We start from the raw sequence: 21,858 nt of genomic DNA on the forward strand, positions 1-21,858 counted from the left end.
TTTCCATTTAGGTGTTGTGAAGTTGAGATTACAGGAAATCTGCTAATTGTTATGGAAATAAAACAGCAGGGCCTGGAGCACAGGGCAGATTGTGAACACATGAGAAAGGTGGCTCTGCGGGTAAATCTTAGGAAGAGAAATAAATAGTTTAGGATGAGTTAAGAGAAAAGGGCCTGGAGGGCTCAGATGCTGAGTTACTGGAAAAACCTGTTTGCAGCTTTCCCCACCCAGATGAGCAAATGTATGTTTCAACATGTCTTTGATGTTGCACTGCAACACTATAAATAAAGAGAACCTCCTTGTTCCATCCAAACTCGACTACCTTCTGCCTTAGAGCGTCTTCCCTTGGGCAAAGATCTGAGAGACAACTCCAGCCATGAGGTTCCTCTACCTGAGCTTTGCTTTGGTCTTCATCCTCTTCCATGTTGTTGCAGGTAAGAGGACAGCTCAAGCTCGGGGGTGGGGATGGGGGAGTATCAGGTTCAAACTGCAGGTGTTTCTGCAAAGTGCTGGGTTTCCCCCCACCAGAGACCCTGGAGATCTGCTGCCCCTCAGTGTGGACAATTCTGAACTAGTGTGACTGCGTATAAGAGAGCTTCCTATCCTGTGTGGCTGCCGAAATAGGGGTGGTGAAGAAGGAAAGCATTTCATAATAAAACCGTATTTGAATAGACGGCTTTTGTGAAAGCAGCAACGTTACAGACAGAGGCACACTCCAGGTTCCATCGTGGTCACTTATATTGTTCAGGCAGGTAGCAGTGTTGGTCTGACACAGCTGAAATAGCACCTTAGGGACCAACTAAGTTTGTTCTGGGTATAAGCTTTCGTGTGCATGCACACTTTTTCAGATACAGATATACTGTTGTGAGTTTGGAGGGGTTAGTGTGCATGATGCCCAAGTCCTTTCTGATTGCTGGATTCAGCAAGGGTAGAAATCTAAGGGAGGATTTCATTGTTGAACTAGCCAGACAAGCTTCTTTGTGAGAGAATGACCATCATAGCTGCCACCTAAAGACCCAGTGAGTATAACTAAAGAAGTGATGGTGTTCTCTGGGCAAATGGGTGGACCTTTCCCCCTTGTCACCTGGCTGATAGCGAGAAGGGCAGTAGCCAGCACAGTTGGATGTGAGCTGAAGAATACGCAGGCTGCAAGCAAAAGCCAGAGAGTCCATGACTTATCTGTGCCACCTGACTCACCCAGATCAACGCAGGGCATACATCCTAGCGGGACTGAATGTGCTCCTATCAGCAGTACTACAGAGGAGATTCCAGAAAAAATCACTTTCAAAGAGACTATGCCCCTGTGGACAGATCTAAAAGGTTACCGTCCACACACTTTCCCTGCACGGATACTTGAGTGTAGGTTAAGGTTACCAGATTTTTTTCTTTTTTTCAAAAATATACTTTTATTGAAAAACGTTAACAACACAAATTATCAATCAACATAACCAATTACACCCCCCTTTTTATTCCATCCCCTCCCTTCCTCTCCCACCCCCCCAGAGACTTCCCTCAGTTCCCGTCTCTGATTTGTTTATACATATTTTTCTCTGCATATTGTAGAATTGTGCATATCATTACCTTATCCATCATATGTTCTACTAATAAATTTGTGGATGTTTATTCAAAGCCTGCCAAGGAGTCCAAATCATTTTGTTGTCTTCTTTAAGTAGTATGTAAAAAGTTCCCATTCTTCCTTGAAGTCACTGTTGTCCTTCTCACGTAGTTTATATGTAAACTTTGCCCATTCCGCATAGCTCATCAGTTTTTCTTGCCATTGTTCTTTCGTTGGGATTTCCTCATTCTTCCATCTTTGTGCTAACAAGACTCTTGCCACTGTTGCAGCATACATAAATAAGTTCTTTGTTTTTCTTGGCTGATCTCGTCCTAAAATCCCTAACAAAATGCTTCTGGGTTGTTGTTTTTTACAAATATCATTTTAAACATCTTTTTCAACTCATTATATATCATCTCCCAGGATTTTTTAACTTCTCTACATTCCCACCACATATGATACAAAGTACCTTCTTTTTCTTTACATAAGGTTACCCATTTTTTTTCAATGAATCCAGGGACACTTTTCAACTTCAATGGATTTTGTATGGGGACTGATGTGTAAATCTGGGGACTGTCCCCGGGAAATGGGGACGTCTGGTACCCTTAGCGTAGGTAAAACCTCTTTCAATTGTTTAGCAGACTAATCTTCTCCCCGGAAGCTGTGGACAATAACAAAAAGTTGTTTGAAAGATGACTCACTAAACTCTGTGAAGTCTCGGTAAAGAGATTGTATTCCCAGACCGGGTACAAGTATTATGATAGCAAAGAATATTTTCCAATTGTTAAAAAAAAAACAGCAATTAACAGCGCACTTTCAGACAAAGCCACTCTTATCTCCAGTACATTGTAAATTACAGGAACAGTCCGTCAGCAGCTTTTACAGGCAGCACTCTTTGGACAAACGTCTGCCGTCAGGCAACTGCAAAACCGAATCTGAGTGGTCTTCTTTTTATTGGCACGTCCAGCTGATTCTAATTAAGCTCAGAGTGCCACTCCCATATATAAAGGAAAGGTCTGGAACCTTCTGGAACCTTCTAATTGTTTCTGGCAGAATGATTCCCTAACAAGATGTATAGAATCAGTTTGACATGCTGCCTTGCCCCCATGACTGAGGTGGTCCAGGGCCACATGACATGACTAAAGTGTGTGCTCATGGCCGCTGCCAAACTTTTTTTGGGGGTCCAGCCCCTTCCTTGAATAAACCCTGCGAGGTAGATCAGGCTGTGAGTGACAAGGCCACCCAGTGAGCTTTATGTCTGAGTGAGGATTTGAACCCTTGTCTCCCAGGCCCTAGTCTGTCACGCTAACCACCAAATCAGCCTGGGTTTCATACTTGACAGTGCTATTCCAATGCTCAAAACAAAACGTTGTCAACCAATTAATGTCCTTTTTTGCACAAGAAGTCTTTTCAAGTAATGACAATTTACGTCCCTCTCTTTTGACAGGGCAACCTGCCAAAAGCTGCGAAGAACAGGGAGGATATTGCCAGGTGCCACTAACTCTGAAATGTCCCTATGGATATATTCCAGCCATGTGTGGCATTAATGGAAACTGCTGCAAGAGTAAGTGAAATCCAACGAGTTGATCATGCTAACAAGGGGGAATGTTTGTTCATTTTTAATCCTGCTTTTTCATTCTGATTTCCTGATCTACGCTCTAGATCTTCGTTGGACGAAGCAGAAGCAAGGCTTTGCTTGTGCTAAAGGAAACAGTGATCAATCACTTTATAAATCAGAGTAGCTGATACTATTCTCAGGACATACTAAACCCAATTCTTAGTAATACAAAGTATGATTCAGTTCTCAAGCTGCAGTTCTAGGTTCTGCATCTAGTGACCAAACTGAGCCTTCTGATGTGTATTTTTCTCCATGAGGCTTAGTTATATCAGAATTGAGTACACACTTCCAGAGTTAAAGCTAAATACATTAATTCTGGCAAATGACCCACCATAGTCACTAGAAGGCCATAAAAATTGGTGTGCTGGACTTTTTAAACTGGTCTACGCGAGCGGGTGGCACTGTGGTCTCAACCACAGAGCCTAGGGCTTGCCGATCGGAGGGTCAGCGGTTCGAATCCCTGCGACGGGGTGAGCTCCCGTTGCTCGGTCCCAGCTCCTGCCAACCTAGCAGTTCGAAGGCACTTCAAAGTGCAAGTAGATAAATAGGTATCGCTCCGGTGGAAAGGTATACACACACACACACACACACACACACACACACACCAAAACATTAAATATTATAAAAACTTCAGACAACTTGGGTGCTGGATAACTCCATACCCTCCAACATTTCTCCAATGAAAATAGGGACATCCTAAGGAAAAGTGGGATATTCCAGGATCAAATCAGAAACTAGGACGGCTTCTTTAAATCAGGAATATCCTTGGAAAATAGGGACACTGGGGTAGGACTAGATGTTATTTCGAACCCTTCAAACTCTACAATTCTACACATCTTCTGAAGGTGAGGAACCTGACTTTAGGGCCATCAATGATAGATTTCATTGTTTCTTTGTTGCAGACAAACCACTGACAACACCCCAGTGCAATAGACTGGGAGGGTTCTGCCAAGTGGGACTCAATGAACCCTGTCTGTCTGGTAAAACTCTTCCGGCTAACTGTGGCATCAATGCAAAATGCTGTGCCCCCGAGTGACACCAGTGAGCAGCCCACATCTGCGTGTGTGAACGTCCAATGGTTACGACAATTCTTCTGGATCTTTGCTTGTGGAAGTGGGCCTGATCAGTTCATTTGTGAAAGCAGACAATGAAATAAATATCAGTCTGCTCAGATGAATAAACACAAAATAATTTCGCAAAGTTGAAATTGAAAGTTTTTTTTGTGTGTGTTTTTTAAAAAAGTCTATTGCTAAATATGATGCACCTCCAATGAAAGAACATCTTATCTGCTGAAAATCCCTCTTGACTGAAGTCCTCATCAAGTAGTCTCAGGAACAGATAATTGCAGCCAATGCTTTTCATGCACACAGGTTATGGGAACATGGGCGGGACAGGCTGAACTCAACCCAGACTGAAAGCTTGACTGAATTGAAGCTGATTTTTAAGGAGCCATTGCCTTGTGGGTGACCACAAATAATTGAGGGTGGCATTTAGTGCTGTTGAAGTTAATGGACATGGCTGCATTAGGTCTATTTCTTTCCATGGGTCTACTCTGAGTAGGACTCAGAATTTTTTTTGAGGGGTGGGAATTTCTGTGAATGAGAGAAGGGACTCAGAGAGGTTCCAGTGAGTGGAGGGGTGGGGAGGAACTGAAGAACCTGCCTAGTGATCAAGATCCCAGGTTCAATCATCATCTGGGTCTTTCATTCTTTTCAACTTTCATTCATACACATTAATTCATAACTGTCAGGGACTGGGCAGAGGAGGAATGGTGGAGACGGCCTCCTCAGCTTGACCCTTCCAGGGAGGAGGAAGTGGAAGGTAGTTTAGATTTACAACAGGGTCTTGAGGGAGGTCACAGCTGAGAGGCAGATGGGGGGGGATTTGGAAATAATGGGAGATGAGGAGGAGGAAGCACTAGGGGGGGGGCAACAGCTGATGGACACAGTGTCTTTAGAAAGCATTCCTGACCCCCTCTCTCCAAGAACCTGTTGAGCCTTGAAAGTCTGAGAGCAAAGAGCTCAAAGACAGAGGGTGCGTAGCAGCACCTGTAGCAGTGATGAATGAGGAAGTGGGAGAGACAGGGGAAAAGGGTGGAGATTCACTCGGGACAACACCGTTATCCAAGATGCTGGGTTCTATAGTCTCTCTCTGTAATTACTGAATTATAAAAGGACGGTAAGAAACATTTCCTGGCAACCGGCTGGGAGTTGCTGGCAGCAGCCTGACAATAACAAGACAACATATAATCACAGATGCCAATCAAAATAAAATACAAGTAGAAAAATATATCTAGTATGATGGCCTAGGATTTGGACTCAGATGCTGGACCTGAGGGATCCCAGCCTGCACAGGATTCCCCGCTTCCAGAACCAGCCGAGCCGGGGCTGGGGCATGAGCCTGAAGGGTCCTCACCTGTGCTGGATCCTCAGGTGCAGGCACCAGCTGAGTCTGCTCTGGCTCCTGAGGTGATGGAGGACCCATTGCCTGCAGGTGCTCCACTCTCAGCCCCGTCAGAGGAAGCTGAGGCTGCCTCTGGGTCCGGTAACCCTCCAGCCTCTCCTGAGCTGCAGAGGCTCAGGGCAGAGAGACGGAGGGAACTAGGTTCGTGCAGGAGGAGTGCTCGCCTCCAGGCCAGGAGAGGTGAGTCACCAGAGGATCGGGGCCACCCTATGCCTCGGGGCAGATAAAAGCCGGCCAGCCCCAGTCCCAAGTTGTGGGAGCAACATTGTTGGTTGCTAGTTCCTGCCTGAACCGTGTCCTGCTTTCCTCCCTGAGCTCCTGACCAGCCCTGGCTCCCTGCTTGCTTGCCTGTTCCTGACTTCACCCGACTCCCTGCCCTGCACCCAGCTTCAGCTTCTACGGACTGCCTCCACATTGCACCTTTGACCACGGACTGGACTTGAACCTCGCCTCTCGGGTAACCCACGGGACCAGCACATCTAGTATTAAACACTAGGACTACATTTCCATATGAATTCCAAACACAAATAATAATAATAATAATATTGAAAGGTTCCAGGTAACAAAAATGGCTTTATACTCTCCTATGCCTTCTTACTTCAGTACCTTCTAAAAAGACTTCATTTCTTGGCAAAGGCATTTCCTTGTTGTCTGCCCTCTCTTATTCTCACCATGTATGGCCCAGATTTTAGTTATTCATTCCCTCATGGTTGTTCTCATTTCTTCCCTGGATTTTGGATGAGGGTTCTGGCAGCAGTTAAGAGGTGTTGATGCTTCAATATGTTTCTGCATATGCTGGAAGCCGCCCAGAGTGGCTGTGGCAACCCGGTAAGGTGAGTGGGGTCCAAATAACTAAATAATTATCATTATTATTTTTATCATTAAGATGTAACGGAACAATGGAGCAAAACAGGTTTGCCTGTGTCCCAACTTCACTGAAATTCCTGCTATTGTGCTCAGGATTCAAGAAAATGTGTAATGGGAAATCAAGTTGATGAAAGACAGAACTCTACAGCGCCATCTGGTGTCCCAGTGTTATATTGCATTTAAAACTAATGTAGCTGAGTCCAGAGGAAGATTTAGGGCAGTGTGACCGGTTCCCACACACAGGTCGCCAAGCCAAGGGACATCTTCCCACCTCCCATCCAAAGCCTTTCAGGGGGCTGGAGTAGATGACCGACTCTACAATGCTATGATTCTAAGTGCTTGCTTTGGGTAAGCAGGGCACCAGGCATTGGGAAGGAGGCGTGAGGGCTCTGGCAAGGTCCTATGGCTCTCCCATCTCCTTCCTACATCTGGGACAGTGCTAACTAGGCTTTGGGAAGGAGGTGGGAAGACTCTAGGAGAGGCTCAGTTTGTAAATGTGTGAATAAGTCATATTTCTAAAAGTCACAACAGTCTCCTCTGTGTTGTCTACTCTGAAAGGCAGCAGTTCTTCAGGGTTTCCATCTGGGGAAATAGCTGGGATTGAATCTGAGACCTTCTGCATTTGCAGCAGATGCTCCCCCACTGAGCTTGAACTGCTCTCTTGCAACAACGGGGAAGAGGATGAAGACCAGAGGTAGAGGAATTTCAGGGCTGGAGTTTCCTCTGAGATCTCTACCAAAGGGAAGGTGCTCTAAGGCAGAGCCAAAGAGATGTTGAAACATACATTTGACATCCTATCAGAAGGTGGGATAACTTCTGTAATTCTGGGATGTCCAGGTCAAATCACAACTGTTGATGGATATGCAGTCTCCCTGTGACCCTCTGATCATTGTTGGACTATAATTCCCATCATACATGAATTGCAATTCCTACAATCCCTGATTTATTCTGTGTGGGTTGAACCCAAAGGAAGATGGTGGTTAAATTATAAGCAGCATTGGGGTGAGGTGAGCCCATTCATGGGAGCCACTGACACTATCTCGCTATCACACCCACACCCACAAACCCACACCCTTTCCTCAGTTCATTTCACTGTCCCCAAAATGGTTTCCTACCATAGTTTCTCCTACCCACTGCTAATTTCTTTCTCAATGACCTATGGGCACCCACAAAGCAGTGGCTCCTGAATAATCAGCTCCATTTAGGTCAGGGCTCCAGTCTGGGTTGAGTTCAGCCTATCCCACCTGTGTTCACATAACCAACTTGGCAACGAAACCCAAGCTCTGCCTGGGTGCATGGAAAGCAATGGCTGCAGTTATCTGCTCCTGGGACTCGGGGATGAGGACTCCTGTCAAGAGGGATCTTGGGCAGATATGATGCACTTCCACTGGAGTTGGGTCATATTAAGCCATAGATGCTTTTAAAATAAAATAAAATAAAATAAATACAATTTCTCAACTGCAGTTTAATATGCATTTAATTAGATGATCATATGAACAAACTGATCATTGTCTGCTTTCACAAATCGATTGATCAGGCCCACTTCCACAAGCAAAGATCCAGAAGAATCAGCGTAGCAATCAGGCTTTCACACCTATGGATGTGATGTGGGCTGTTCACTGATGTCATTGAAGGGAACAGCATTGTGCATTGAAGCCACAGTAAACTGGAAGATTTAGACCAGACGGGCAGCGTTTGGTGATTCCTTTCTGGCAGAACCATCCATTTCATCACACACTGATGATTATCTTGAATAAAAGAAAGAAGGAAATCTGCAATCGATCACACTTTCATGAGCTTGGAGTCAGATTGCTCACCTTCAGGAGATGACGGAAGATCGTAGGATTATTGTGTTAGAAAGACTCAAAGGAACATTTAAGGAATCTGTAGCAGAAAGGAAGAGGACATGCAGGCTCAGCCCAAGAAGAGCTCTCAGAGGAACATCAGTGCTGACATCCTCTGACCCATCCTGGATGTCAGGATGGGACACTGGCAGCCGCTGACTTTGAGGACTCCACCACACAAAGACCCAGGGAAGAAGAAGAAGAAGAGTTTGGATTTGATATCCCGCCTTTCACTCCCTTTAAGGAGTCTCAAAGCGGCTAACATTCTCCTTTCCTTTCCTCCCCCACAACAAACACTGTGAGGTGAGTGGGGCTGAGAGACTTCAGAGAAGTGTGACTAGCCCAAGGTCACCCAGCAGCTGCATGTGGAGGAGCGGAGACGCGAACCCGGTTCCCCAGATTACGAGACTACCGCTCTTAACCACTACACCACACTGGCTCTCTCAGGAGACCTGAGGATCCCCTACTCCATTGCTGTAGGAGGTGATGGCAAAGGCTGGACCCTCAAAGTGACACAGCATCTTGCAGGAAAGGTGGTGCTAACTATTATTTTATCTTTTATTCTGATATTTATATGGCACCTTCTCCTGGACAGAAAGATGGTCACTGATTTAGATGGACAGGCATGGAGAGGAAAGTTCTGATTTGACTGAAGTTCTGGTCAACATCATTTTTTGATAGAATGGTCACATTTAGAGGGACCTTATTTATTTATCTGCTGTATTTTTATCTTTTTTCCAAAATATAGCATTTCACTGGGACTTACAGATAGCATTTTTTAAAAGAAGGGAAAACATCCCCTGATCCTAGACTTATAATAAAAAAGGCAAGAAACAAAAATCTCTTTTCAATTTTTCTCCTTATACTTCTGTGCTTTTATCTTCTGTGTTTATCTTTTGAACTGCCCTGGGATATTTTGATGAAGAGTGGTATATAAGTCAAATAAATAATATAATTAAAATAGTTTTATATGAATAGTTTTATATGAAGTGATTAGAGATATTTGTGCCCCAGTCTCCTTTGGGAAGAAGAGCAGGATAAAGTTCAGTGAATGTACAGCTGGATGGAGAGCCAAAAGTGACCTGGAGATCAACTGGTCAGAGAGATGGCCACTGATTTAGATGGACAGGCATGGAGAGGAAAGTTCTGGTCAACATCATGTAATGGTCACATTTAGAGGGGCCTTATTTATTTATCTGCTGTATTTTTATCTCTTTTTCCAAACATAAAAGAAAAAAACAAAGTAACAGTTCACTGGGACTTACAGATTGCAGTTGCTTTTCAAATATTTTTCCAAAATTTCTAAAAGGCAGCATTAAAAGGTAAAGGTAAAGGTAAAGGTAAAGGTAAGTTAAGTCCAGCAGTTAAGACCAGTCACGAAGAAATCTGAGGGTGCAGGGCTCATCTCGCTTTACTGGCCGAGGGAACCGACGTTTGTCCGTAGACAGTTTTTCCGGGTCATGTGGCCAGCATGAGTGAGCTGCTTCTGGTAAAACGAGAGCAGCGCAGGAAATCATTATTAAAAATTCACACGTGAGTGTAACCACAAACTCATGGATATCTCTTACTCTTACAGCAGCATGCATCACTGTTACAGACCAGTGGAATCTCTCCTAAGGTACAATTTGTAGTTTGGGGGGTCTGACAAAATCCTGCCAATAAGTGACAGAAAGAGGTCAACATCATCAATTTTACATAGAATGGTTGAGTTTGGAGGGACTTTACTTACTTACTTACTTACTTACTTATTTGTTTGCTTGATGCATTTTTATCTCTTTGGCAAAAACAAAACAAAAAACTTGGCAAGACACCGGGACCTGATGGTCTATCAGTGAAATATTACAAGACACTGAAAGATTGGCTTATTCAACCCCTGGTAGAAGTATCTAATTTGATTTTACGAGGGGGCAAAGCTCCTGAAACTTGGAAGGAAGCTTATATCACTCTGATTCCTAAACAGGGTCAAGATAGATCCAAGCCAGTCGTTTGCCTTCTAAAAACCTGGGTTCAGAATTGGCCACAGACAAGAATGGATCTATTAAATTATTTCTCATCTGCAGCCTAGGATTGCAGTTGCTTTTTAAATAGCTATTCATTTCCCAAATATTTCTAAAATGCAGCAATAACTTTCACCATGTTTGGCTTTCTAGTATTCTCCATGATGATGGCACCCCTGGTTCAAGTCCTTGTGGATCATGCGGTTTCTAGCTCTGGTTTTACTGGTTCTTGATCTTGATTGGTTTATTACGGCCATTGGCCCATATCTAAAAACAATACATCAAAATTTATCCATAAACAATACAATTTAAACAGTTCCAAGTTAAAACACCCCTATAAAACCAATTTTACTTCAATTAAGTAAACTATACACAATAAGCTCCCTCTATGTCAACCGCAATTCAAATCCCTCAGATTTTGGGGGATATGCGTCTTAGTTCTGGCACTTATTGATGGTTCTTAAGTTTGGCTAAGCTGTCAGAGTCATACAGTGATCCATTTCTCCTCTTATGAAATAAGACATTAATCAGGTATCTAGCGACTGCAAGGGATCTACTTGAGTCTTCGTCGTTTAATAAGTATATTATTTGGGCTTCCTGAGGTCTGTCAGCTATTCTCGATAAATATGGGGCCAGAAACTTGGACCGTGAAGCCGAATGTAAAGGACAACAGAAGATTATATGATATAACGATTCTATAGATCCACTTTTACAGTCACAGAGGAGTGAGATGGTTTTACTGGTTATTGTGATGTCTTTTTGTACTTCAGGTGAGGTCTGAAAAGTGCAGAATGAAATGGGACTCTTTGTTGCCAAATGACATTTGCGTTCTTTCACCAGCAGCAGACGGCTGGCTAATCCTCACTGAGGGTTGTCTTAAAATTTTGTACAGCTAGATCAGAGCCGCGAGTTTTTACTGCCCATGGGACGTGCAGCCTACACAGTTTGCATCCATACGAACATCTGCAGTATCAAAATTCCCTGTGGACAGATGAAAACCTTGAGGCTCTAATGCTTAAAAAAAATGCAGAACCTAGAAGTGCTGCATCAAAACTGAATCCAACCTTTTACTTAAAGAAACAGAGTTAATATTATATGAGTATATTATCAGCTACTCTGATCCATAAACTCATTGGTGACTATTTTCTTTAGCACATGCAAAGCCCTGCTTCTGCTTCCTCCAGTGAAGATGTAGAGTATAGATCAGGAAATCAGGATTATAAAGGAGCAAGCATTCACAAGTAAGTAGGAACACCAACTCAATGGAAATGACTTACTTCCCCAGAGTCCTTCCAAGGATCTAAAGTCCGGAGGTTTGTCTGTGCAAAAGATAGAGAAATAAATTGTCATTATTTGAGAGGACTTCCTGTGCAAAAAGAAACATTAATTTGATGTCCGTTTTGTTTTGAGCATTGGAATGGCACTTTCAAGTATGAGAGCCTGAGGTCCTAGACTAGGAAGTGGGAGACCAGCCTTCAAATCATCATGAAGCTCCTTGGGTGGCCTTGGGCCAGTCACTCACTCTCAGCCTGGTCTACCTTGCAGGGTTGATGTGGGGATTAAATTAGAAGCCAACTTGAGCTCCATGGAGAAAAAGGTGGGATATATATGCCATTCATAAATAAATTTCCAAAGCCTTCTGTAACAGCAAATCAGTATTATTATTTCCTATGATACCGATGGGGAGATCGAGGCTGAAAGTGAAAGCGTGGTTTACCCGAGGCCAGCTGGTGAGCTCATGGTGGAGTTTTACAGATTTAGATTGTCAGGCATGGGAAGTCCTAATCTGACTGATCAACATAATCAATTTTTCATAGAATGGTTGATTTGATTTGAGAGGCATCTTGTGTATATATATATATATATACTACATTTTTATCTCTTTTGCAAAACAAAACAACTCAATGGATATCACTTACTAATACAGCAGGGGTCACTGCTGCTACAGGAGCCCCATGGGATTACTCCATATGGACATTCCACAGATGCTGGGAATTGGCAATATCGACCATATGTTTCACAGTCAAGTTGCAATGTGTAAAAGAGAAGGGAAAGAAAAAAGAAATTAATTGGGCAAAGGGGTTGCCAACTACTTTTTTTCCTAACCAGAACTCTGCATATTTAATGGGATGGCCTACTTTTACAGGCTTCTGCTGTCAGTATTTTCACTCTCCTGTTGCTGGATGTGTGATTGTTACATCACATGTCTGTGTTTACATTCCATGCTTGGAAAGTGTGGGAACGGATGCCAGACCTTCTTCTGTTGGATTGTACTTTTGTACTTGCTCTTTCTCTCTCTTGGAGAAGGTGTGAGAGGACAGCATGATTGGTTTGTCCTGTATATATTGCTTAATCAATTACTTAGATGCCACACTTCACAGCCTCAGCTTCCAGCTATACTCTGCTGCTTGAGTGTGCACATATCTTTGGGTATGTGTCGCTACTGCATACCGGGACTGATGAGTTATGATGAGTTATGACCGTTCCATGCTGCATTCTGGAGAGACGATGCCTGGAGAGGTTGCTCAGATCTGGGGGCTATGTGTGTCACCCCCCCGGTGCTTCTGACAATGGTCATGGGCCCAGAGCCTCTGCGTATCAGAGGACTGTCTCATTGATTGATGAGGTATGTGGCTCTGAGTTCAGCAAGCTCTGTTTGCCAGAGTCTCATGGCAAGCCCTGCTTCCTCCAGTGAAGATGCAGAGTATAGATCAGGAAATCAGGAATATAAAGGAGTAAGCACTCACAAGTAAGTGGGACCATCAACTCAGTGGATATGACTTACTTCCCTAGAGTCATTTTGCAGATTTGGATTGTCAGACATGGGAAGTCCTGATTTGACTGATCAACATAATCAATTTTTCATAGAATGGTTGATTTGAGAGGCATCTTGCTTATATATATATTTATTTACTGCATTTTTATCTCTTTTGCAAAACAAAACAACTCAATGGATATCACTTACTACTACAGCAGATCCCATTGTCGCCACAGGAGCCCCATGGGATTTTTCCATAAATACAGTTTGTAGTTGCTGGGAATTGGCAAGATCCTCCAAACGTTTCACAGAAAAGTTGCCCTGTGTAAAAGAGAAGGGAAATAAATTCTTTGAAAGGGGGCAAAGGGGTTTCCAGCCACTTTTTCCCAATCTAGAACCATGCGTATTTAATGGGATGACCAACTTTTACAGGCTTCTGCTGCCTCACAATAAGCTCCTGGTTAAGAACATTCAACTATTGGCTTCGCTTAAATTTAAACCCATCCGGACTACTACCTCTAGTAGCACGAGATGCTCATAGAAGTCGGTGGTCCAAAGTAGTGCATCAAAAACTACTTACATGTGGCCTCCAAGCACAGCATCTCCTGAAAATGGGTCTCCCCAAGGCAAAAACCCTTACTGACCAGCACATGAAGGATATTGAGCAGCAGAATAATCTGGCCTATATTAAGAAATTTAGTGCTTGGTACGCTTATCTGCCCCCCTCCCACTTTGATTTTCATGCACCTTATTTGTCTACCTTAACCATTCCAAAACTCAGGCGGGCCTTTACACTGGCCAGACTAAATATGTTACCCTCAGCTGTTCTTGAAGGTAGATATCAAAAAATTTCATTCGAGAACCGGCTCTGCCCCTGTGGAGCTGGCTACGTAGAGACTGGCTACAAGAGACTGTGTCTCTTGTCTTGCTCCCTATATAAAGATCTCAGGGACGAGACCATCACACTGCTCCTATCTGCCATCCCGGGCCGCTCTTGTGAAGCCAAATTGTTCTCACTCCTAGCCGACCAGAACAGCTCGACAACAGAGAAGGTTGCCAAATTTATCGAGAGAGCAATGAGACTGAGAGCTGCTATCTGAATGACATTAGTGTCGTCACCCGGATTCTTCGCCTAGGATCTTATTATTATTATCTTTACGTTTTATTATTATTATTTTATTACCTCTGCCAAGTTTTAAGTTCTGAGATTAAGTTCTGCATCTGGTTATTATTATCTTTCTCCCTGTCCTGACCATCCCTCCGAGGTTATATTTATATTTATAATCTTTCAATTTAATAATAATAATAATAATAATAATAATAATAATAATAAATTTTATTTATATCCCGCCCTCCCCAGCCGAAGCCGGGCTCAGGACGGCTAACAACATTAAAACAGTATGACATTATAAAACATTATAAAAATGAATTAAAATCAAAATTGATGGCAACCATAAACTAAAGCTTTGTAAAGATTGCCAGAGGAGGGGGTCAGGCTGCGCCCTGACCAAATGCCAGGTGGAACAGCTCTGTCTTGCAGGCCCTGCGGAAAGATGTCAAGTCCTGCAGGGCCCTTGTCTCTTGTGACAGAGCGTTCCACCAGGTTGGAGCCGCAGCCGAAAAAGCCCTGGCTCTAGTTGAGGCCAGCCTAACCTCTCTGTGGCCTGGGACCTTCAAGGTGTTTTTATTTGAAGACCGTAAGTTCCTCTGTGGGGCATACCAGGAGAGGCGGTCCCGTAGGTACGAGGGCCCTAGGCCGTATAGGGCTTTGAAGGTTAAAACCAGCACCTTAAACCTGATCCTGTACTCCACCGGGAGCCAGTGCAGCTGGTATAGCACCGGATGAATGTGATCTCTAAGCGAAGACCCCGTAAGGAGTCTCGCTGCGGCATTCTGCACCCGCTGGAGTTTCTGGGTCAGTCTCAAGGGCAGCCCCACGTAGAGCGAATTTGGCTGGTCTATTCACTTAACCAACCTGGAACAATCTACCAGAGAAAAGGCCGCTGCCCATGGGACAGAGGGTCATGGATGAATCATAATCCAGCTTCTACCTATCACAATAAGCAAGGGTCAGATCAGTCCTCCTTCGCTAAAAAAAACTCCAGCTGATTCCTGAACTTTGTAAGGGTGCGGACACTCAGCTGCACCCAGACACTTGGGTGGCGTATAAATCATAAAATTATGATGATGATTATTACTGCTCCTGGGATCTTTTCAGCATTGCTGACAAGCCTAAATCTTGCAGGTTGCTAATGGAAGGGGAGAAAAATGAGCAGATAATGCACCCACAGACCCACATAACTGGCGACTGAGTCAGACTTCATTTCATTCTACTGAAGGTTCCCCTTTGCTTTCAACATCTGCTAATCAGAATTACAGCTGTTCTGACCTTCAGAAATACCTTGCCATTTGTGCCCTCTCTGAGAATGGTATTTTCTGGAATCTCCCCAGTAGTGTTGCCAATGTGTCTTGCTCAGCTCACACCCAAATGTGCTGGCTATAGTCTTTCTCAGCTACCAGCCAGGTGAGGAGGGGGTAAGGCCCACTCATTCGGCCAGGGGAAACAATCTCTTCATTGGCTATGAAACTTGCTGGGTTAGGTCCATAATGGAATCCTTCATCAGATTTTTACTCTTCCTAGATCCAGGACCTCTGGAATTAGAAAGGACTTGGGGATCATGCAAACTAAATCTTCTAAACTCACAGCAATATAAATAAAAAATTCCTTCCAGTAGCACCTTAAAGACCAACTAAGTTAGTTCTAGGTATGAGCTTTCGTGTGCATGCACACTTCTTCAGATACACAGACCAACACGGCTACCTATCTGTAACTAGCAATATAAATGACCACCATGGAACCTGCCTTGTGGCTCAGTCTGTATCCTGAACATTTCTGCTTTTGCAAAAGCCATGTACTCAATTTCAATATTAAATATATTGTTAAATACTTTCGTCCTCCACCACCCCTTTTTAAGCAGCCAGATAGGATAGGGAGCAGCCAATTCATACTGATGTTCCACCTACAGCAGTTTCTCAGGGTCTCCAGCAGGGGAAATACCTGGGATTGAAGCTGAGACGTTCTGCATTTCCAGCAGATGCTCCCTCCCTGTGCCCTCTTACCTGCAACAACGTGGAAGAGGATGAAGACCAGAGTAAAGCTCAGGAAGTGAAACCTCATGGCTGCAGTTTCCTGTGAGATCTCTGCCAAAGGAAAGGCACTCTAAGGCAGAAGGAAGTGGAGTTTGGATGGAACAAGGAGGTTCTCTCTACTTATAGTGTTGCAGTGCCAAATCCGGTAACTGTCAGCATAGCATCTGAACCCTCCAGGCCCCTTTCTCTTAAATCATCCTAAGCCATTTATTTATCTTGCACATCATCCTAAGATTTACCCACACAATCACCTTTCTCATATATTGACAATCTGTCCTGTGCTCCAGGCTACAAACAGGTATTTTGTGCAACTCTCAGCATCCAAACTCTTCTCTCTTAACTCATCCTATGCAATTTATTCATCTTGGAGAACTTCCTAATATTTACCTGCAGAATAGCCTTTCTCCTGCTGTTTTCTTTCCATATCATTTAACAGATTTCCTGTCATCTCACAAAAGCTGTTGCCAACTTCATGGAGCCTGGATAGAAAGGAAGTGGAATTTCGGGTAAGAGCTTGGCTGTAATGCAGTTTGATACAACCTCCTTGGGTTGGACTGTTCAGTTCGACTGCAGTTGCCATACCTACAAAGAAAGAAACTTTTCAGTGTGCTTTTCTCCTGGTCTGTACCTTTTTGGATGTGTTTTGCTTAACATGCTTGTTTTTGTGAATCATGTAGCTTTATATCCATTGCCGCCATTATAGGCCATGAGCCCTACTTCCTATCTCTTCCCAAGAGACAGTCTGGTGGAGTGGTCCATTAGGAGGTCCATCTTTCCTGCACTGCTTGCATCTCCCCTGGGCGCCTGTGCACTTTCCTTCCTTGGAGGTTTATAAGCAGAGGTTGGATGGTCATCTGTCATGGATGTTTTAGCTGAGATTCCTGCATTGCAGAGGTTGGAGTAGATGAGCCTTCGAGTCTCTTCATGAGAAATGTGGCTTTTTCAGATGGTTTTTTCAGAATAAATAGTGCTTTTAATTATTGCTTTTTTGTAAAGGTCATAAGGCCATAAGGATGCAACAATTAGGGATTTTTTTATCTGGGGGCCTTTTAACATAATATGTATTTGTGGGTTATTTATAGGGTGCTTTTTCTTTAGGAGCTTCTGGCTTAAGAACTCTAGCAAGAAGAAGAGATGTTTGCATGCTTCAATAAGTTTGTGCTTGGAACCTAGACATGAAACCTGCTTTCACCTGTGCCTAAAAACAACTTGTGGTTAATAGTGCTTTTGAGGGAGTCTGACAAACAGGGGAATTTTAGGATTGTAATCAGGCGGTCGTGAAATCTGTGACCTCTGCGCACAGAGGAGGGGCTTGCGCATGGACAAGGAATATATACATGTGTTCTGTTGAAACGAGGTGTGCCTGCTTTGGTCATCTATCTTGCAAGTATTTTTTATTTTATTTTTGTGATCACTAAAATAAATATATGCTGCTTCATGGAGTTTGCTCAGAATTAATTTCAAGGGTCCCAGGTGGGACCTGTGTTTTTATATCTCACCCCTTCCAACTCTGCAATTCTATCATTCTAAGAAGATTTGTTCCCAGGGGCAGTGCCCAATCTGTGATTAAATACATGTGAAAACAGTAGTGATGCCCTTAGGCTGAGGGAACTGCTCCTGTTGTTGAGGAGCAGGGGAAGAAGTTTCATTTTTCTGTCATTTATATCTCACCTTTTCCTCCATGGTGACTTTCTTACCTTCCTTATTCAACCCTCACAACAACTTCTTCAGATGGTATCTGAAGAAGTGTGCATGGACACGAAAGCTCATACCAAGAACTGACTTAGTTGGTCTTTAAGGTGCTACTGGAAGGAATTTTTTTGTTTTGACTATGGCAGACCAACACGGCTACCTATCTGTAACAACAACCCTGTGAGGTAGGTAAGGCTGAGAGTGAGTGATTGGCCCAAGGTCACCCAGTAAGCTTCGTGGCTAAGGTGGGAGTGGAAGGAAGGCTGGTCTCCCAAGTCCTAGTTGGACCCTCTAAGCACGACATCAGCCTGCCTCTCATACTTGAAAACGCTTTTCCAATGCTCCAAATGAAACGTTGTCCGTCAAATTCATGGTTTTGCTTTGCACAAGAGGTCATCTCAAATAATAGCAATTTACTCCCTTCTCTTTTGCACAGGGTATCGTTATTTCTGTGGGGAAAGTGGCAGGATTTTGCGAGTCCCCCAAAAGTGCGAGCTGTACCTATGGATATTTGCCATGGACCTCTGTCGTGGTAATAAATTCAGCTGTCCAGGTGATATCCATTGAGTTGGTGGTCCCACTCAGGTGGGGATGTTTGTTCATTCTTGATTCTGATGTCCTGATCTACAGTCTGATCTTCACCGGAAGAAGCAGAAACAGGGTTTTGCTTGTGCTAAAGGAAATAGCGACCAATCACTTTATATAGCAGATAATACACTATGGGCATGTTAACTCTATTTGTAGAAGTACAAATTTGGATTCAGTTCCGATGCAGCATTTCTAGGTTCTGCATCTTCTTTTAAGAGTTAGAGCCTGAAGGTTTTCATCTGTCCAAAGGGAATTGTTCATATGGATGCGAACTGTGCAGACTGCACTTGCTATGGGGCAGTAAAAATTGGCGTCTCTGATCTAACTCTACAAAGAGATCAAAATGTAGTAGTTAAATAAGGTGCCTCTAAACTTGACCAAAGCTTCAGTTAAATCGGGATTTTCCATGCCTACCCATCTAAATCAGGGTCTCCTGTGCTCTCAACTACAACAAGGTCCATCAAAGCTAGGGGGCATGGGAAGATGGGTGGCAGGTTGCACTCTGAGGAACACAACTCTACAGTTGCTCTGTCAAGGAACCGGCTGAACTGGAGGTTTTATACTGTAGCAGCAACAGTCTAATAGGTGTCCACATTTTTCGGAATGTTGAGAATGAAAGTAAGAATTCAGGGAGGCCTGGCTCCATCACGCACCTCCTGGCCCTAAACTGGGCCAGCTGGCCATGATTGTCTAGAAACTGGTAAGGAGTTCTGAAAAACACCCCTATAGAAAATTATTAGTCCTTCTCAAAGTACACCCATGGAAATCAATAAACCAGATGTGCATTCAGCAGCATTAAATACCACTCTCAATGACCTATGGGCAACCACAAAGCAGTGGCTCCTGAATAATCAGCTCCAGTTAGGTCATGGCTCCAGTCTGGGTTGAGTTCAGCCTATCCCACCCGTGTTCACAATAACCAACTGGATGAGAAACCCAAGCTCTGCCTGGGTGCATGAAAAGCAATGACTGCAGTTATCTGCTCCTGGGACTCGGGGATGAGAACTTCAGTCAAGAGGGATCTTGGGCAGATATGATGCGCTTCCACTGGAGGAGGGCCATATTTAGTCATAGATGCTTTTTAAAAAAATGAAAAATACAATTTTGCAATTGCAGTTTAATTTGCTTTTAATTAGATGATCTTTATTTCATTGCCTGTTTTCACAAATCGATTGATCAGAACCACTTCCACAAGCAAAGATCCAGAAGAATCAGCGTAGCCATCAGACATTCTCACCCATGGATGTGGGCTGCTCACTGATGTCACTCAAGGGCACAGCATTGTGCATTGAAGCCACAGTAAGCAGGAAGAGTTAGACTAGATGGGCAGCGTTTGGTGAGTTCCTCCTGGCAGAACCCCCCGTTTCCTCTTACATTGATTATTGTCTTCCTGAAAAAAAGAAAGAAGGAAATCTGTAATCGATTGCACTTTCAGGAGCCTGGAGTCAGATTGCTCACCTTCAGGAGATAAGATTTATAGTGCTGGAAAGACTCAAAGGAACATTTAAGCCCACCCTGCATTTCAGGAATCTGTAGCAGAAAGGAAGAGGACATGCAGGCCCAGCCCCAGAAGAGCTCTCAGAGGAATTGGCAAGATCAGTGCCAACATCCCTTGGCCCATCCTGGATGACTCTGAGGACTCCACCACACAAAAACGCAGGGAGACTTGAGGACCCCCCACTCCGTTGCTGTAGGAGGTGATGGCAAAGGCTGGACCCTTAAATGGATGTAGCATTTGGAGGTAAAAGGAACTAATCATCCTATAATGTAGGTTATTAGCAGAAAGTTCAGTGAATGAACAGCTGGATGGAGATCCCAATGTGACCTGGAGATCAATTAGTCCAACCCTTACTCAATGCAGGATCTTCAATGGCAAGATCCCTCACAGATTGTCCCTCAAAACCTGCTTCTCTGTCATTTCCACCCCTTTGGTTCTAGTCCTGTCCTCTGAAAAAATGTCCCCATCTCAGCCTGGCAAATATTTGGATGCTGCAATCATGTCTCTCCTCCAAATTAACCTTCTCTTCTCCAGGCTAAACATGCTGAGCTCCTCCAATGTCCCACATAAGAAACAGCTTTCAAATCTTGTACCTTTCTGGTAACCAGCCTTGGAAGACACTCTAATTGGTCATTTTCCAGCCTCAGATTGCAGTTATTTTCCAACTCATTTCTCCAGTATTTCTAAAAGGCAGCATTAACTATCACTATTGTTGGCATTCTAGATTTTGTTGGTATTCTAAATTTTGTAGAGTTTGATCAGAGCCGCCAGTTTTTACTGCCCATGGGAAGTGTAGCCTGCACAGTTTGCACCCATATGGACAACTGCGGTATCAAAATTCCCTGTGGACAGATGAAAACCTTGAGGCTCTAATGCTTAAAAGAAGATGCAGAACCTAGAAGTGCTGCATCAAAACTGAATCCAACTTTGTGCTTCTAAATATAGAGTTAATATGCCCTGTGTGTATTATCAGCTACTCTGATCCATAAACTGATCAGTGATTATTTCCTTTAGCACAAGCAAAGCCCTGCTTCCTCCAGTGAAGATGCAGAGTGTAGATCAGGAAATCAGGATTGAAAATGAGCGAACATTCACACATGAGTGGGACCAACTCATGGATATCACTTACTCCAACAGCAGCGTGCATTAGGGCCACAGGAGACCAATGAAATCTCTATAAAGGGACACTCTGAAGTAATTGGGAAGTGGCAATATCCTCCTGTTTCTCTACACAATGGAGGCTCCTCTGAGCAAAGGAGAGGGAAGAAAATTGTCATTATTTCAGTGGACTTCCTGTGCAGAAAACATTAATTTATGAACGTTTTCTTTTGAGCATTTGAACAGCACTTTCACGTTTGACAGCCTGAGGTCCTGAACCAACCTTCAAATCCCCCCTCATTCTGAGGCTCCCTGGGTGGCCTTGGGCCAATCACTGACTCTCAGCCTAATCTGCCTCGCAGGGATATTGTGAGGATTAAAATAGGATAAACTATAGAAGCCATGGAGGAAAAGGTGGGAAATAAATGCAATAAATATTCAAAGCCTTCTGTAACAGCAAGTCAGTATTATTATGTCCCAAAATACTGATGGAGAGATCGAGGCTGAGACTGAAAGCGGGGTTTGCCCAAGGCCAGCTGGGGAGCTCATGGTGGAATCTCACTTGTTTACATTGTCAGGCATGGGAAGTCCTGATTTGACTGATGCTCCGGTCAACATTATTAATTTTACACAAATTGGTCGAGTAATTAAGTAATTACTTAATTACTTACTTACTTAATTAATTACTGCATTTTTATCTCTTTTGCAAAAACCAAAAAAAAACAACAAC

General features: G+C 43.6%; 1 protein-coding gene and 1 long non-coding RNA gene across 12 annotated transcripts in view; one reads left to right on the forward strand and one right to left on the reverse strand.

Annotated features, from left to right (window-relative positions):
* The first annotated feature begins 275 nt into the window (after positions 1-275).
* On the forward strand, positions 276-4,386 carry LOC307211952. Its single transcript, XR_013836636.1, has 3 exons — positions 276-434; positions 3,003-3,119; positions 4,076-4,386. It is a non-coding gene; the product is annotated as an uncharacterized lncRNA (long non-coding RNA).
* Positions 4,387-10,327: 5,941 nt separating this feature from the next.
* The window catches only part of LOC307211811 (uncharacterized protein), a 198,677-nt gene continuing 187,146 nt past the window's right edge, over positions 10,328-21,858 (reverse strand). For 5 of the 11 annotated variants that reach the window (XR_013836575.1, XR_013836576.1, XR_013836577.1 and 2 more), the window contains exons 2-5: positions 13,310-13,423; positions 12,264-12,332; positions 11,085-11,663; positions 10,328-10,572 (exon numbers count right to left, since the gene is read on the reverse strand). Coding sequence is in view for 1 of the 11 variants with exons in the window: in XM_079968860.1 (XP_079824986.1) it covers positions 11,111-11,121 (11 nt within the window). In the remaining 10 variants the exon portion in view is untranslated. The other 6 variants (XR_013836581.1, XR_013836580.1, XR_013836583.1 and 3 more) reach the window with 6 other exon arrangements.

This window comes from Podarcis cretensis (genome assembly GCF_951804945.1).
Source record: "Podarcis cretensis genome assembly, chromosome: 3".
Classification (NCBI taxonomy): domain Eukaryota; kingdom Metazoa; phylum Chordata; class Lepidosauria; order Squamata; family Lacertidae; genus Podarcis; species Podarcis cretensis.